Source organism: Mytilus trossulus, chromosome 6, assembly GCF_036588685.1.
Source record: "Mytilus trossulus isolate FHL-02 chromosome 6, PNRI_Mtr1.1.1.hap1, whole genome shotgun sequence".
Classification (NCBI taxonomy): domain Eukaryota; kingdom Metazoa; phylum Mollusca; class Bivalvia; order Mytilida; family Mytilidae; genus Mytilus; species Mytilus trossulus.
Genome location: NC_086378.1, coordinates 22,321,444 through 22,336,388, shown reverse-complemented (window position 1 = coordinate 22,336,388; position 14,945 = coordinate 22,321,444). Strand labels below are relative to the sequence as shown.

At 32.9% G+C, this 14,945-nt stretch overlaps 1 protein-coding gene across 1 annotated transcript in view; it reads left to right on the top strand.

The window, feature by feature from the left end:
* Positions 1 to 10,445: 10,445 nt before the first annotated feature.
* LOC134720929 (transforming protein p54/c-ets-1-like) overlaps positions 10,446 to 14,945 on the top strand; it is a 36,983-nt gene continuing 32,483 nt past the window's right edge. The window contains exons 1-2 of the mRNA XM_063583505.1: positions 10,446 to 10,655; positions 10,746 to 10,854. Of these exons, the coding sequence (XP_063439575.1) occupies positions 10,750 to 10,854 (105 nt within the window). The 5' untranslated portion in view covers positions 10,446 to 10,655; positions 10,746 to 10,749. The remainder of the gene's footprint in view (positions 10,656 to 10,745; positions 10,855 to 14,945) is intronic.

Below are 14,945 nucleotides of genomic sequence, written 5' to 3'. Positions count from 1 at the left end.
TAGAGATAAACTGTAAACAGCAATAATGTTCAGCAAAGTAAAACCTACAAATAAGTCAACATGCTCAAATTTGTCAGTCAACCCCTTTAGGAGTTATTGCCCTTTATAGTCAATTTTTAACAAATTTTTTGTCAGTTTTTGTAACATGTACAAAAATCTTCTTCTCTGAAACTACATGGCCAAATTAAACCAAACTTGGTGATAATTATCTTTGTGGTATATAGTTTGAAAAATGTGTCCGATGACACCACCTATCAAACAAAATGGCCGACATGGCTAAAATTAGAACATAGTGGTAAAATGCAGTTTTTGATTTATATCTTTAAAAGTAAGACATTTAGGGCAAATCTTTCAAGATTTAAATGTCCATCAGAATAAGATCTATCCCCTCGCAAATTTTCAAATGAATCTGACAACTGGTGATTGGGTTGCTGCCCTAAAATTGGTAATTTTAAGGAAATTTTGCAGTTTTTGGTTATTATCTTGAATACTATTATAGATAGAGATAAACTGTAAACAGCAATTTTGTTCAGCTAAGTAGGATCTACAAATAAGTCAACATGATAAAAATTGTAAGAGTACCCCTTAAGGAGTTATTGCCCTTTATAGTCAATTTTGAACAAATTTTCGTCATTTTTGTAACTTGTACAACAATCTTCTTTTCTAAAACTATGGGCCATATTAAACTAAACGTGACCACAATCATCACTATGGTATCTATTTAAAAAAAAGTGTCTAATGACCCCACCTACCAACCAAGATGACCGACATCAGTAAATACAGTAACAGGTGAGCGACACAGGCTCTTGAGAGCCTCTAGTTATATTGGTGCATGCATTTACTATAACAAGTTACAGATCAAGCTTGAATTTTGTTCTAGTACAATGAATTTTTTGGACTTTTGATGTTTTTGCCATACAATACTCACAGTAGGCTTCCTGTAAGAAATTTCAGCTAGTAATTAATTTGAATTTTTATACCACTGCAAAAAAAGAATTTTTTTTGGTCATATATTGGTATGAAGTTGGAGTTGTTGTCGGCGTCGTCTGAAGACATTTGGTTTTTCTACTCTACTTTTTAGTATAAGTATTTAGAAATCTATGAAATTTAAACACAAGGTTTATGACCATGAAAGAAAGATTGGGATTGAATTTGGGAGTTTTGGTCCCAACAGTTTAGGAATTAGTGGCCAAAAAGGGCCCAAATAAGCATTTTTTTTGGTTTTCACACAATAACTTAAGCATAAGTAAACAGAAATCTATGAAATGTTAACATATGGTTTATAGATATAGGAAGATGTGGTGTGAGTGCCAATGAGAAAACTCTCCATCCAAATAACAATTTAAAAAGTAAACCATTATAGGTTAAAGTACGGCCTTCAACACGGAGCCTTGGCTCACACCGAACAACATTCTATAAAGGGCCCCAAAATTACTAGTGTAAAACCATTCAAACGGGAAAACCAACGGTCTAATCTATATAAACAAAATGAGAAACGAGAAACACATATATATTACTTAAACAAACGACAACTACAGTACATCAGATTCCTGACTTAGGACAGGTGCAAACATTTGCAGCGGGATTAAACGTTTTAATGGATCCAAACCTTCTCCCTTTTTCTGAAACAATAGCATAACATCACAACATAGAAAATATGACCACAAAAGGAAGGTTGGGTTTGATTTCGGGAGTTTTGGTCCAAACAGTTTAGGAATAAGGGGCCAAAAAAAGGTCCCCAATAAGTATATTTCTTGGTTTTTGCACAATAACTTTAGTCTTTAAGTAAATAGAAATATATGAAATTATAACACAAGGTTTGTGACCACAAAAGGAAGGTTGGGATTGATTTTGGGAGTTTGGGTCCCAACAGTTTAGGAATTAGGGGCCAAAAGGGTCCAAAATTAAACGTAGGGTTCATTGATATGCCAAATCTAACCGTGTATTTAGATTCTTAATTTTATGTCCCGTTTTCAAATTTGTCTACATTAAGGTCCAAAGTGTCCAATATTAAACTTAAGTTTGATTTTAACAAAAATCGAATTCTTTGGGTTCTTACATATGCTGAATCTAACCATGTATTCCGATTTATGATATTTGGGCCCAGTTATCAAATTGGTCCACTGTGAGGTCTAAAGGGTCCAAAATTGAACTTGATTTGATTTCATCAAAAATTGAATTCTTAGGGTTCTTTGATGTACTGAATCTGAACATGTATTTATATTTTGGATATTGGAATACCACAAAGGGATGGAAAGAAGTGTCTTTGGGAGTTATGACTCAAACCATTAAGGAATAAGGGTTAAAAAAAAGGGTCGAAAAGGGTTTCCAGGTTAATGGACAATTACTTAAGTACAAAGCATAATTTAAAAGCAGTGTAAGGTTGGAAATTGAAACTCATTTGTATATCTCACCTAAACTGCTTTTAAAGTATATTGGAAATTTGACAAAAACTTTATTATAATAAATTCCATTGAAAATTTGGCAATAACTTAGTTTAATGGACTTCATTGGAAATTTGCCAATATAAAATGTTGCTGATGAAGCTTTTTTGTTTATCTCACCTAAACTGCTCTTGAATTATGTATATTGGAAGTTTGACAAAAACTTTATTATAATAAATTCCTTTGGAAATTTGCCAATGACTTAAGTTTAATAAACTTCGTTGGAAAATTGCCAAAATAAAATGTTGCTGATGAAGATTTTTTGTTTATTTTTAGCCATGATCATTGTAGTTTCAAGACAATAAGTTATCTTTCTTTGTCCAGAATGGTTGTTGAATCACCTTAAACCAATGCTTTATGAAATATTCTTTAAAAATTGGAGTTATCTTTCTTTGTCCAGAATAGTAGTTGAATCAACTTAAATCATTGCTTTATACAATATACAATGTATATTCGCTTTTACTACCAACTAATAAAATAAAACAAGCTTTACCATTCAGTGATTACAGGCACTTTTTTTACATCTTAATATTTAATGATGTATTCAAATGAGTAGTTATTGTTGCAAACTCCATTAGAAATTTGAATTGAGATCAGTTTTGACATAAGGGAAAGGGGATGTGAAAAAAAAATTGAGGGGAGGGGGTCAATTTTTCTACTTTCAGATTTCTGAAATAAAAAGAAAATTTCTTCAAACATTTTTTGAGAGGATTAATATTCAACAGCATAGTGAATTGCTCATAGGCAAATAAAAAAAATTAAGTTCATTAGACCACCTTCATACTGTGTCAACTGTTTAATCACAATCGAAATTAAGAGCTGAATCCAGCTTGTATGTTGTGTCCATACATGCCCCAACCGTTCAAGGTTCAACCTCTGCGGTCGTATAAAGCTGCGCCATGCGGAGCACTGGTTATATTTTTTTAAAATATGAATTAGATATTGTTTTATATATATAATATATATATAGTCAAAGTATTTTTCAGGTGACTGAGTTTGAGGGGGTTCACTCCAGTGCATACTGCATTAAATTACATATATGGAGGTTGCAACATACATGCATATTTATTTCGAAATGCTTGTAAGCAAAGCGTAGGCTATTTAGTTTTGATAAGATTGTTAAAATCAATTGCTATACATTTGAATGTTATAATTACTCCAGTAAAGTACTTATAAACTATATAAACTTGAAATGTACGTCTCAGTAGTTTATTAATAAGGATTGGTGCTACTTGAAGGCGATAATATCAAAAAGTCACGATTGAAGATCTTTTTAAACAGTGATGAAAAAAGTTTTATTTTCTAAATTGGTCACCATTGATATGCATCTTCAGTTCACTGATATTCGTGTTATAAATCACAGCATTTGTCGTCGTTTATTCGCCTGGGTTACCAATACAACAATGGAAGTCAACATTTATAAATTAGGGGGTGCGTTGAATTTAGATAGATTTCAAATGTTTCAAGTTATCAAATTTCACAGTCTGTTCACCGTCGTGTGCATGTGTTTTTAGTATAGCAACCTTTTACTTTTGGAGTCTGATGTTTCTAAACACTTATTATACCATAAGTGCATATAATAAACCGTTTGGGCACAGTGCACAGCTATGGTTACATGCACGACTAATAAGAGCTTTTAATCTCGGTGCAGAAATAAATTTGTGGTTGATCAACCATCCCGCATATTTAATTGAATAATTAAGATTAATTGCTTCAACAGATCTTTTGAAGTTAGACCTGAGGGTACCATCCTGGTGAAGAAACCAGTGTTCCGGTATTGACCTATTTTAAATGTTACATTTTAAAAGTTATTTTTATAGTTGCTTATTTACAGAAGTTCTAAACTTTATTTCCTTTATATTTTGATGCTTCGTCATAATTTTACTTCTATGAATTTCAATACTGTTGTCTTTAAGCGTATACTGAAAGAACACCGCGGTTCTATGAATCGTCCTTGTGTGAATCTTTTACATTTCTGTTGATTTGCACCATCAGCATTTTTTTTCCCAAATTTGTATACCGTTTTCGGTACATGCATAAAATTGATTGCTTTCTTTTGTAGTCTTTTGTAGTCTTGTTCCATTCTATTGGGGTAGTTTTAATTTTATTGAGAATTAAGGAAGCCAAGTTTCATTAAAACTTACACTTAGATAATTAAAAATTTAAATTTACATGAAAATATAATTTACCAATACAAAATCTTATAAACAGCTAGTAATCTTGAACATCACCTATCACAGACTTTTCAGACTTGTTTTAAAATAGTCCAAATTAAAATCCGTTCCTACTTTAAAGATCTATCTGTTTTGTTGTATACAACACAATTTGCCACTAGAATTTATTTGATATTTGCGTCTTAACTCTCTTAATTTCCAATTCATATATAATCTGGTTTGGTTGTAAACAGCATTTCTCTACGAAATGTCTTAACCAAAGGGCCGAGACACCGCAAACTGCAGTACAACTCTTTAAGACTTGCATAACTTCAGTCGAGGATTATGCCAACGAATAATCAAGACGTGAAGATGTACTCGTTAGTTTTATTGTTAGACAAATCTGTGAGGTTGTTACTTATATATATACGTAATGGAAATAGCGTTTTAGAATAATTTACTGGATTTACTTTTATCAGGTACGCTTAAATCCAAACATGCAAAAGCCAGGGAAGTATGAACAGGTAGAAACGTTAGAACCTCTATATATACATGTGTGTGTGACCAAAAGGGGCATACAAATAATGGTCGTATGCAATAAACTTATGTAAAAAAAAGTTGGGTTAAACCTGATTTAACAGCAAGCTAAACCTCTTAACTATAGGACAGTCCATTATGGTCAACTTTCAAAGAGGGAGTTGAAACCTTACTAGGTTCTTATTAATTTCTAAATTTAAGACAAAAAATAAGTTACAAATCATGAGGGCACTGAAACACTGACCGCTGAGTCTCAAGTAATAATAGTCCATCATCAGATGTTTATCAACTCATTGCTATAGTAAATTAAAATGATACTTTATAAACATATTAGTTCTGTGCGCCTTTTTTGACAATCTATATTATTTTTGCGGTCGTACATATGAGTATAACGAAATCAGAGAACTATTGTGAACATTTTTACAAACATTTGACCGTTGTTTCCTTGTTTTTCCCGTTTGAATGGTTTTACACTAGTAATTTTGGGGCCCTTTATAGCTTGTTGTTCGGGGTGAGCCAAAGCTCTGTGTTGAAGATTTTTTTAAATTGTTATTTGGATGGAGAGTTGTCTCATTGGCACTCACACCACATCTTCCTATATCTATATATAAGAGGTATGCTATTCGTTGAACATTTAATTTCGTAGTTCACCTCCACAGTCGGAATCCACGAAAATTGGTATCAACGAATGATAATAAATTCAAAGTATGTGTTAGATTACTTTATGGATTAACTTTAATCGGAAACTCTCAAATCCAAACATGTGAAAGCCAGGGATGTGCAACACATTAAGGAGCTATATATAGTCATATATGATGAAGAGGGATCCAAAAAGAATACCGGTATTAAAATGCATCTAAGATGGAACCGTAGTTTCTTCATAATTGAAATCAAAATAAGATAAACTTACGGTGACCTATAGTTGTTAATTTCGGGGTAATTTTGCCTCTTTTGGGGAGTTGTTTCATTGGCAATCATACCACATCTTCTTTTTTTTTTATATATAAACTACTTGAATGGATCAATGAACACTAATGCTACTCATCTCTTCAAAATCCCACATGTTGCTATATAAATGTACTTCCCCATGTCTTTTATTGGAATACCAACCCAAGATGAAGAACTGGACCTCACAATTTCACTCTATACTGAATTCCATGTTATATATATAAGGCTTCAGATTGAAATACACTTACTTCAATAGTTGTGTTAATTAAATCACAAAAACATTATTTGTCTTTGTTCAAACAACTAGCTCTCGTTCTGAATAGACCAAGGCTGTGTGAGGTCGTTGTTACAAAACCGAATGGGTCTTCTAATACCCATGCTATATCAATCTTTAAAGAGAAAAATGTCGCAAAACACTTATCCTTTCTCCATGACAAATATGTTGTTATCCCCGCAGATAAAGTCCAAAACAACATCGTTTTTGTATGTGAATCATATAACATAAACTGCTTGACAAATGAATTAGATATTGACTCATAAATTCAACATATACCCCCACGATACTTGCCATCCTTGATAATCATAGGTTTGTTCTATCTTGAATCCTTTTGAATTTAATTCAACCAAAGATGAAGAACAGGATCTTTTTAATCACTGTGTATTGGACACCTAAACTATAAACTAAGATAAAAAAAAAAAACTTAATTCAAATATCTTCTCTTTTTTTTTTTGGGGGGGGGGGGGGGGGAGGGGGTTGAACTGCTGCAAGATATGGTTATCCGACATTGATTTTTTACATATATGTATATGGGTCAATCAACTTTTCTAAAATTAAGTTAAGAGTGGGGGGAGGGGTTCAGTGAAAAAATACTATGTGAATTAAGTTTTTTTTATCCTTCATTGAACTTTTGATGTCGTCCCTACAGTGTGTGTCCTTACAAACAACCGCATATTGCTGGTTATCCGACATTGATTTTTTACATATATGTATATGGGTCAATCAACTTTTCTAAAATTAAGTTAAGAGTGGGGGGAGGGGTTCAGTGAAAAAATACTATGTGAATTAAGTTTTTTTTATCCTTCATTGAACTTTTGATGTCGTCCCTACAGTGTGTGTCCTTACAAACAACCGCATATTGCTGGATATGTAAAGTGCTCCACGAAACCTCTTTCTAAATTGTAACATCAATTTTATTACCAATCAAAGTCAGGCTTCAAAGTTATTGTAAAACTATCTATTTTAGAGGTGGACTGGTGTGAATCAGAATTGAATACTAAAAGATCCCGAAGATCTTTTAGAGTACATACAATCTAAGACTCTTTCATCTTGCAATACCATTAACACTTTGACTTCTCTACCCTTTACACAAGTATTACCCATTCCAAACTAAAGGACAAATTGTAAGAATGTGTCCTGTTTAGTTACATATAAAGAATGACCAACGCAGATACAACTATATTATGTTTTAGGGAGGAATAAAGCCTACTTTGTAGAAAATTCAACAAAAATTCTCTGAAACTGACATTATCAAGATGCTTGATCTTATATAGTTGACAATATATTTGTTATATGCTTTTCAAGAAACAATCGGCATTTCCATTCGAACAAACTGTGCACATCTTCTTGAAAAAAAAGAAAGAAAGAAAGTAAATTGGCAGTATCATTTAACTTTGCTTTCCGCTACACATAGCCTTAGATGATGCTCTCTCAATAAATAAGTCAAAGTTTGGTGACGATGTTGAGCGCATATATTCATTCGAACTCGACATATAAAGGATACAACAGATACAGTTAAACCATTCTCATGTATTGACTTACATATAGTAATTGACAAATAGGGTCGGTTGAAACAAAACTTTACGACAAAAGAGATGATTTCAGCTTTCCAATTGTGAACTTTGCATTTCTATGAAGCAACATTCCATGCAGCAGTGCCTGCATACGGAGTAAATATTTCCCGGTTGATACAATATTCCAGAGCTTATATTTTTCTATAATGATTTCCTTGATAGAGGGTTTCTTAATTACAAGGAATCTATTAAACCAAGGGGTCCAAGTAGAGAAGTTGATATCATCCCTTCGCAAGGTTTACAGACGTCCATGGATCTACAATCTGTCAATATCTGTATATTGGCATTGCAAAAGGTCGTGTTTTTCTCTGACTGTTTATGACGCCTTTACACTAAATCCATTGGATGTTGGATGTGTACTGATTGATAAGTTAGTCTTAAATGCATGATTTTGTATTAGTTGTTAGTGGTTTTGGACTAGCTGTCAGTAACTACGAGTACTCTCAGATCTGTACTTGATGTCTTTTTGTTGTTGGGATATACAGGTACCCGGTCACGTCCACTCTGTGTAGTATCTGCATTTGTATCCATCTGATGAATTGAGCCTTTATCAACTTATTTGTATAGTTCGTTCTTATGTTGTACTGTTACACCACTGTCCCATGTTAGGGGAGGGTTGTAATCCCACTAACATGTCTAACCCCGTCTTATTCTGTATGTATGTGACTGTCCAAAGTCAGGAGCCTGTAATTCAGTGGTTAATTGTTGTTTGTTGATGTGTTACATATTTGTTTTTTGTTCATTTTTTGGTATATATAAATTAGGCCGTTAGTGTATTACGTTGTCATTTCGGGGCGTGTTATAGTTGACTCTGCGGTATGTGCTTTACTCATTGTTGAAGGCCGTACAGTGACCTAAAGGGGCTTATTTATGTCTCATTTTGTTTCTTGTGGATAGTTGTCTTATTGGCAATCATACTAAATCTACTTTATGTCGAGCCTTCGACTTTTGTCGCAGAAAGCTAAACAAAGGGATAGTGATCCTGCGGCGGCGGCGGCGGCTACTACTGCGCGTTAGCTTACTTCTTAAAAGCTTTATATTTTAGAAGGTGGAAGACCTGGATGCTTCATACTAAAGTATATAGATGCCTCATGCATGTTATGAAGATTCCGTCAGTCACATGTCCATTGTCCTTGACCTCATAATCTTTGTTAAGTGGCAACTTGAAAAAATGTTAAGATTTTTTATAATGTTAAATTCTCAGGCTCTTATTATGAGTAATAGGATAACTATATGTAGTATTTGCGTAGCTTGCTAGATCATCATGCCCGTCAGACAGTTTTCACTTGACCTCGTCCTCATTTCATAAATCAGTGAAAAAGGTTAAGTGTTGGTCTAGTATATTTTGTGCATAAAAGGGTTTTAAGGTGTAAATGTCCAACTGGCAGGTGTCATCTGACCTTGACCTCATGTTTATGGTTAGTGGTTATAGTTAAGTTTGTGTATGAACATATTTTGTGATGTACATGTCAGTCTGGCAGATTTTATTTGACATTGACCTCATTTTCACGGTTCATTGCTCAGTGTTAAGTTTTTCTGTTTTTGTCTGGTTTTTTCTTCTTAAACAATTTATAACTTCAATAGGTCACTATATTTGTTGCATGGAAGAATTGCAAGTTGTACAAGTCTGTTTGTCATAGGTCATCTGACCTTGACCTCATTTTCATGGTTAATTGGTCAAAATTTAGTTTTCTTTGTTAAGTCTGTTTCTTAGAAACTATAAACAAAAGATCAACTAAATATAATGTATTGAATTATTGTAAGGAAACGTGTACATGTATTTCTAACTTGGTTTATTGGACCTTGACCTCATTTTTTTGGATCATGTTAAGTTTATGTGATAGTTGTGATTAAGTTTTATATTTAGGACTATCAACATGATATGATATCAATGATTAGTAAAGAAGGTGAGAAATTTCAGCGTGTGCACTCTTGTTTATATTTAGGTGGTGTGTTTTGAAGACTTCTTTCTCATTGTGTATCTTCATTCTTTTTGTCCTGATTTTTTTTTCAGTGACGGATCCAGAAATTTTCAGAAGAGGGGGCCCGCTTCAGTCACGCTTCAGTGGAACATATAAAGCAATTTACCAATGTTTTTCCCCCGAGTCCCCCCCCCCCAAAAAAAAAAAACGCTGTCTGTTTTTCGACTCATATTTGTTTGGTCCTCTTTTTTCTATAAACTTTAGTAATAGTAAAAATTTAAACAATCTCCATACCAGCCGAGCGGCTAACATATACAAGACCTACAATAGTAAAAATAAAAAAATAATTTGTCGTGTTTTAAAAACAAGATCTAAATTCAATTTGTTACTACCGTGGATATTAACTGACGATACGTCCTTATAGCAACCTAATATTTGATGATGCAAATTACTGTTACACCAAAAGAAAACCACCGTTTTATCGGCAACGTGTATGTAATATCATTAGTTAAGCGAAAGTATATCAGTGGACCTCTTGTTCCATTGAGAAAAACATTATAACATTAGCCAATCAAAATGCGCGACACAAAATTATTTGACAGGTGATTTGTTAATGAATCGGTGAATACTAAGCTAGAAACTGGGTCAGAAACTCTGAGAATAATATCTAACGGTATACTTCTTAACAAGTTTCTGTCGGTGGAAATAATTCAAGTTTGCATAATTTAAACGATTGACTGAAGTTTTTGTGGAAGTTTAGCTCCTGTGAAACTTGTTCCAGAGTGGAAAAAGTGCCTCAGGTAAGAATGATTTTTGTATGATTGGGTAATTAGTCTAGACTAATTGCTTTATTTTTCAGTAGATAAAAAGTTTTATTTTTTTGTTTACAGTGAGATGGAGTTCCAAACAGTTTCTTATGATAATTATGTCTTGGATGATATTGAATTTTTCCCAAATGAAACCACCAAACAGAAGAAAAGGCCACCAAGGATTCCAAAAGCAAGTATTTCTGATTAATATTAAGAAAATAATATAATGACATCTATTTACATCAGGGACTTTCTATACTTACTTTATTAGTATTTGTTAGTATAGAAGGTCCCTGTTTACATGCACTTTATTTTTAGTTTCTATATGGGACTAGTACTCAATGTAACTATTAAATTAACCAAATATTTATGCTAATATACTAATAATACATGTATATGATACAAAAGATTGACAGAACAAGGAAACTTTCTTATCAATAATATTTATATGTAATGCCATGTCATATTTAAAGTGATCCTTCCTCTTTTCTAAATTCAATTTGCGCATCAAAGTTGCAATTTTTGACGAATCGATATAAGAAAAGTATTTTGGAGAAAAAGTTTGAAATGTTATACGGTGGGACATACAAATTGAGATCAATGAGAGGCCTTATCAAAATTATAACTTAATATTGTCTTATTTATATCTACAAGAAGAAACTTTCTTGATTTGCGTATTTTTGCCCATATTTTCTTTTGCTACATACACTTATGATTCATTTGCAGCCAAAAATATTCTGTAGATTCATTTTCCATGAAAAGTTTTGTTGTATGTAAGGTATTGCTGAATAATTATAAGCCATAAGAGAACCATATCCATGTACATGTATGCAGTGTTTTTCTTATGAAGCTGATAGCAGGCTTATTACTTCATGCCATGGTCGTCAGCTTTTTCTGTCAATTATATAAAAAATAAAAAAACTTTGCTAAGAATTCACATTTGGCCTGCTACATGAAATTTAGGAGGAAACTAAAAGGTCTGAGCAATGAAACATTAACAACAGGACATTAAGCTTTGAAATGTTCATAAGTGTAAGATATTTGAAGCCAGTAGCCATTTCTCTTATAAATGATAGTCTTAATAAGTAGTTGTTTATATGCAATTGAAGTAGAAATGGTTTATAAGTAAAAGTTTTTGGTGTAATTACTTGATTAAATGGACAAGTAAAAAAAACACAAAAAACTCTATACTCCTGGATATGGTAAAAGCTTCATTCAGTCACAATCTACACTAGCCATGTAATTTATATTTCATGTATTTCTCCAGGTCATAAATTAAAACTTCACATATTTATGAGATACAATATGTGATTAATATTATCATGATAAATCATAAATACAGTTTTGTTGTTGCTCTAAAAATGATTGCAAAAACAGTGGATTAATTCTCATAATTAAACAATTTTCTTCTACTGTACATGTATGTGTCTTCAAGCTTCTTTTTTTCCTCATGTTGTGTAGCTAGAATTCAAGAGTGGTCTCTCAAGGAGTCAAGGAGTTTACTTATTATTAACAGAATAGAATTTAGGTTTTTTTTCCTCTACACATTATCAAATATAAAAAAAAAAAACATTCTCCCAAAAAACATTTCTTTTACAATTGCATCTAAATGGCCCAGCGTCTTCAATTTTCTTTTATGCTCATGTTGTGTATGTATACTACAAGAGTCCTCTCGTAATGAGTCAAGGGGTATAATTAAATTAGTTAATTAGATCACCCAGCTTTTTCTTTTAGAATGAAATAGCAAAAATAGGAATCCTAAGTAGGTCACAATGAATCAATTAAATTTGTGAGCAAGAAAGTGACATGGGGATGACTGACAGTTTTATTTTTGTTATATTTACACAAGAGGTTTTACACAAAGGTAAACCATGCTTTCTAGTTTATTGTTAAACCACAAAAACCAAAGCAAACAAAGGTATACCATTGTGATGACAGAACTATAATTTGAGGTCAACTGTCCCGAGGCATATATCTATCATCTACCATTGATAATCCATCTGATGATACACACAAGTCAATGTCTTCAAGATATCAGATTATCACACTTGATTATATATTGTCAGGTTCACATTGTATGATCTTTTTCTTTTGAAAGTTTATTTCCTAGTTTTAAATTGGTTGATCTTTGTGATAAAAATGTATACTAAGAGGTTATTATAACTTACCACTTGATTCCCCCTTACACATCTATGGTCCTGCAAATGCAGATGACACAAATTTTGGTTTGAATTCAAATTAGCAATCTGAATTTAATAAAATTAAATGTGTGTTAAAATTTGTGGTTACATGCAGTACCTAGGAACCTCCGAGAGAATTTTTTTTAGACAACATAATGGGATTTTGTATTTTATTTGACAAAATATAAAAATGGCCTTTCTGATGACGAAAAAAAGCAGTTCTTTCAGTGAAACAAAACGGAAAAATTAAAGTGGAAACAATTTTAGAAAATTTCTGACTGTCCCTCGGAGAACCTCCTCTGATCCCTTATCAGAAAATTATGTTATTTCCCCTTGCAGAAATCAACATAAAAATCAATGCAAAAACTCGTTTCTCAGTCTAATAATTCAGGATAAAAAACTTGTCATAGAAAACTGTTGAAAAACTTTTTGAAGCCTTTGATTGTGTAAACAGGTCTTTAGATGTTGTGATGGTTTCAATAGCTGCCCACACAAACAAATGTTTAAATATATTTAAATGAATTTGAGCCAAAAAAAGCCTGACAGATTATGACTTTGACTTCCAATTATATTAAAGGTTGATTAGACATGTCAATTTTTGGTATAAATTTACATATATGTACAGACTATGCCCCAAAGTGACACCTGAACGTGTTATGGCCATTAATTATAACACCTTTAACACATCTGTCGATAGTCGATTTTCTTCCTCTTAACCGAATAAGTCATTTAAGGTATAATTAGAATAAGTCATTTGAGGTATAATTACAGGGTCGTAGTAGTGACAATGTTGAGTCCACTGCAGAATTTTATTATCTGGTCTTGCATACATGTCTGAAATTGTCAATCAGGAAGGGAAATTCCCTAAAAAGTATGAAAGTGGTTTACGTATATTTTGCATATGTTACAACTGCGTTGAATGACAAAAGATGAATTATAGTTATCTCTATGTCAAACAAGTATACATGATAATCATAACTCACAATAAATAGATATTTTTAATAGTCTGTATAAATTTCAAAAGTACTAGAGACACACTTTTAGTTGAAAGTGGGTTATACCATGTATCCCTTATGGTAGTTTTTTTTAAGGGGAGGGGGAGGGATTCTGTTGTAGTAAATCTTTTTGTTATATTAAAATGAGGTGTGTTCTGAATTTTCTGTCTAATCTTTTTTATTTAAGTTCATTGCAGTAAATTGTTGTTGATTAATTTTTGTCCAAGGGTTATATTGTTTTCCGGTCTCTACATCCGTCCCTTCATTAATCCCTGTATTGGAAGTTTTGGTTTAGATATCTTAGTTTTTTGTACCTTAAAGCTTAGTATCATGTAAAAGGAATATATATAATGGAAGATACTCGACAAATGTCAAAATGACAAAAGCTCAACCACATCAAACGAATGGAAAACAACTGCCATATTCCTGACTTGGTATAGGCATTTCCTTTTAAAGTGACATTAAACACTAATCAATCAATCAATCTTCCTTTATGTTATATACTTTGGCTGTTCATTTTGAGTACTAGACATTAGTAACAACACTGGTCCACCCTTTTACCAACTGCCTTGATTTCTATGAGCAGTTATTTATATTCCCCTTCTCAAGTTTGTATCAAGCTGGCTGGTGTACAACAGTGGTCCCCCCTTTTACCAACTGCCTTGATTTCTATGAGCAGTTATTTATATTCCCCTTCTCCAGTTTGTATCAAGCTGGCTGGTGTACAACAGCGGTCCCCCCTTTTACCAACTGACTTGATTTCTATGAGCAGTTATTTATATTCCCCTTCTCCAGTTTGTATCAAGCTGGCTGGTGTACAACAGTGGTCCCCCCTTTTACCAACTGACTTGATTTCTATGAGCAGTTATTTATATTCCCCTTCTCAAGTTTGTATCAAGCTGGCTGGTGTACAACAGTGGTTCCCCCTTTTACCAACTGCCTTGATTTCTATGAGCAGTTATTTATATTCCCCTTCTCAAGTTTGTATCAAGCTGGCTGGTGTACAACAGTGGTTCCCCCTTTTACCAACTGCCTTGATTTCTATGAGCAGTTATTTATATTCCCCTTCTCCAGTTTGTATCAAGCTGGCTGGTGTACAACAGTGG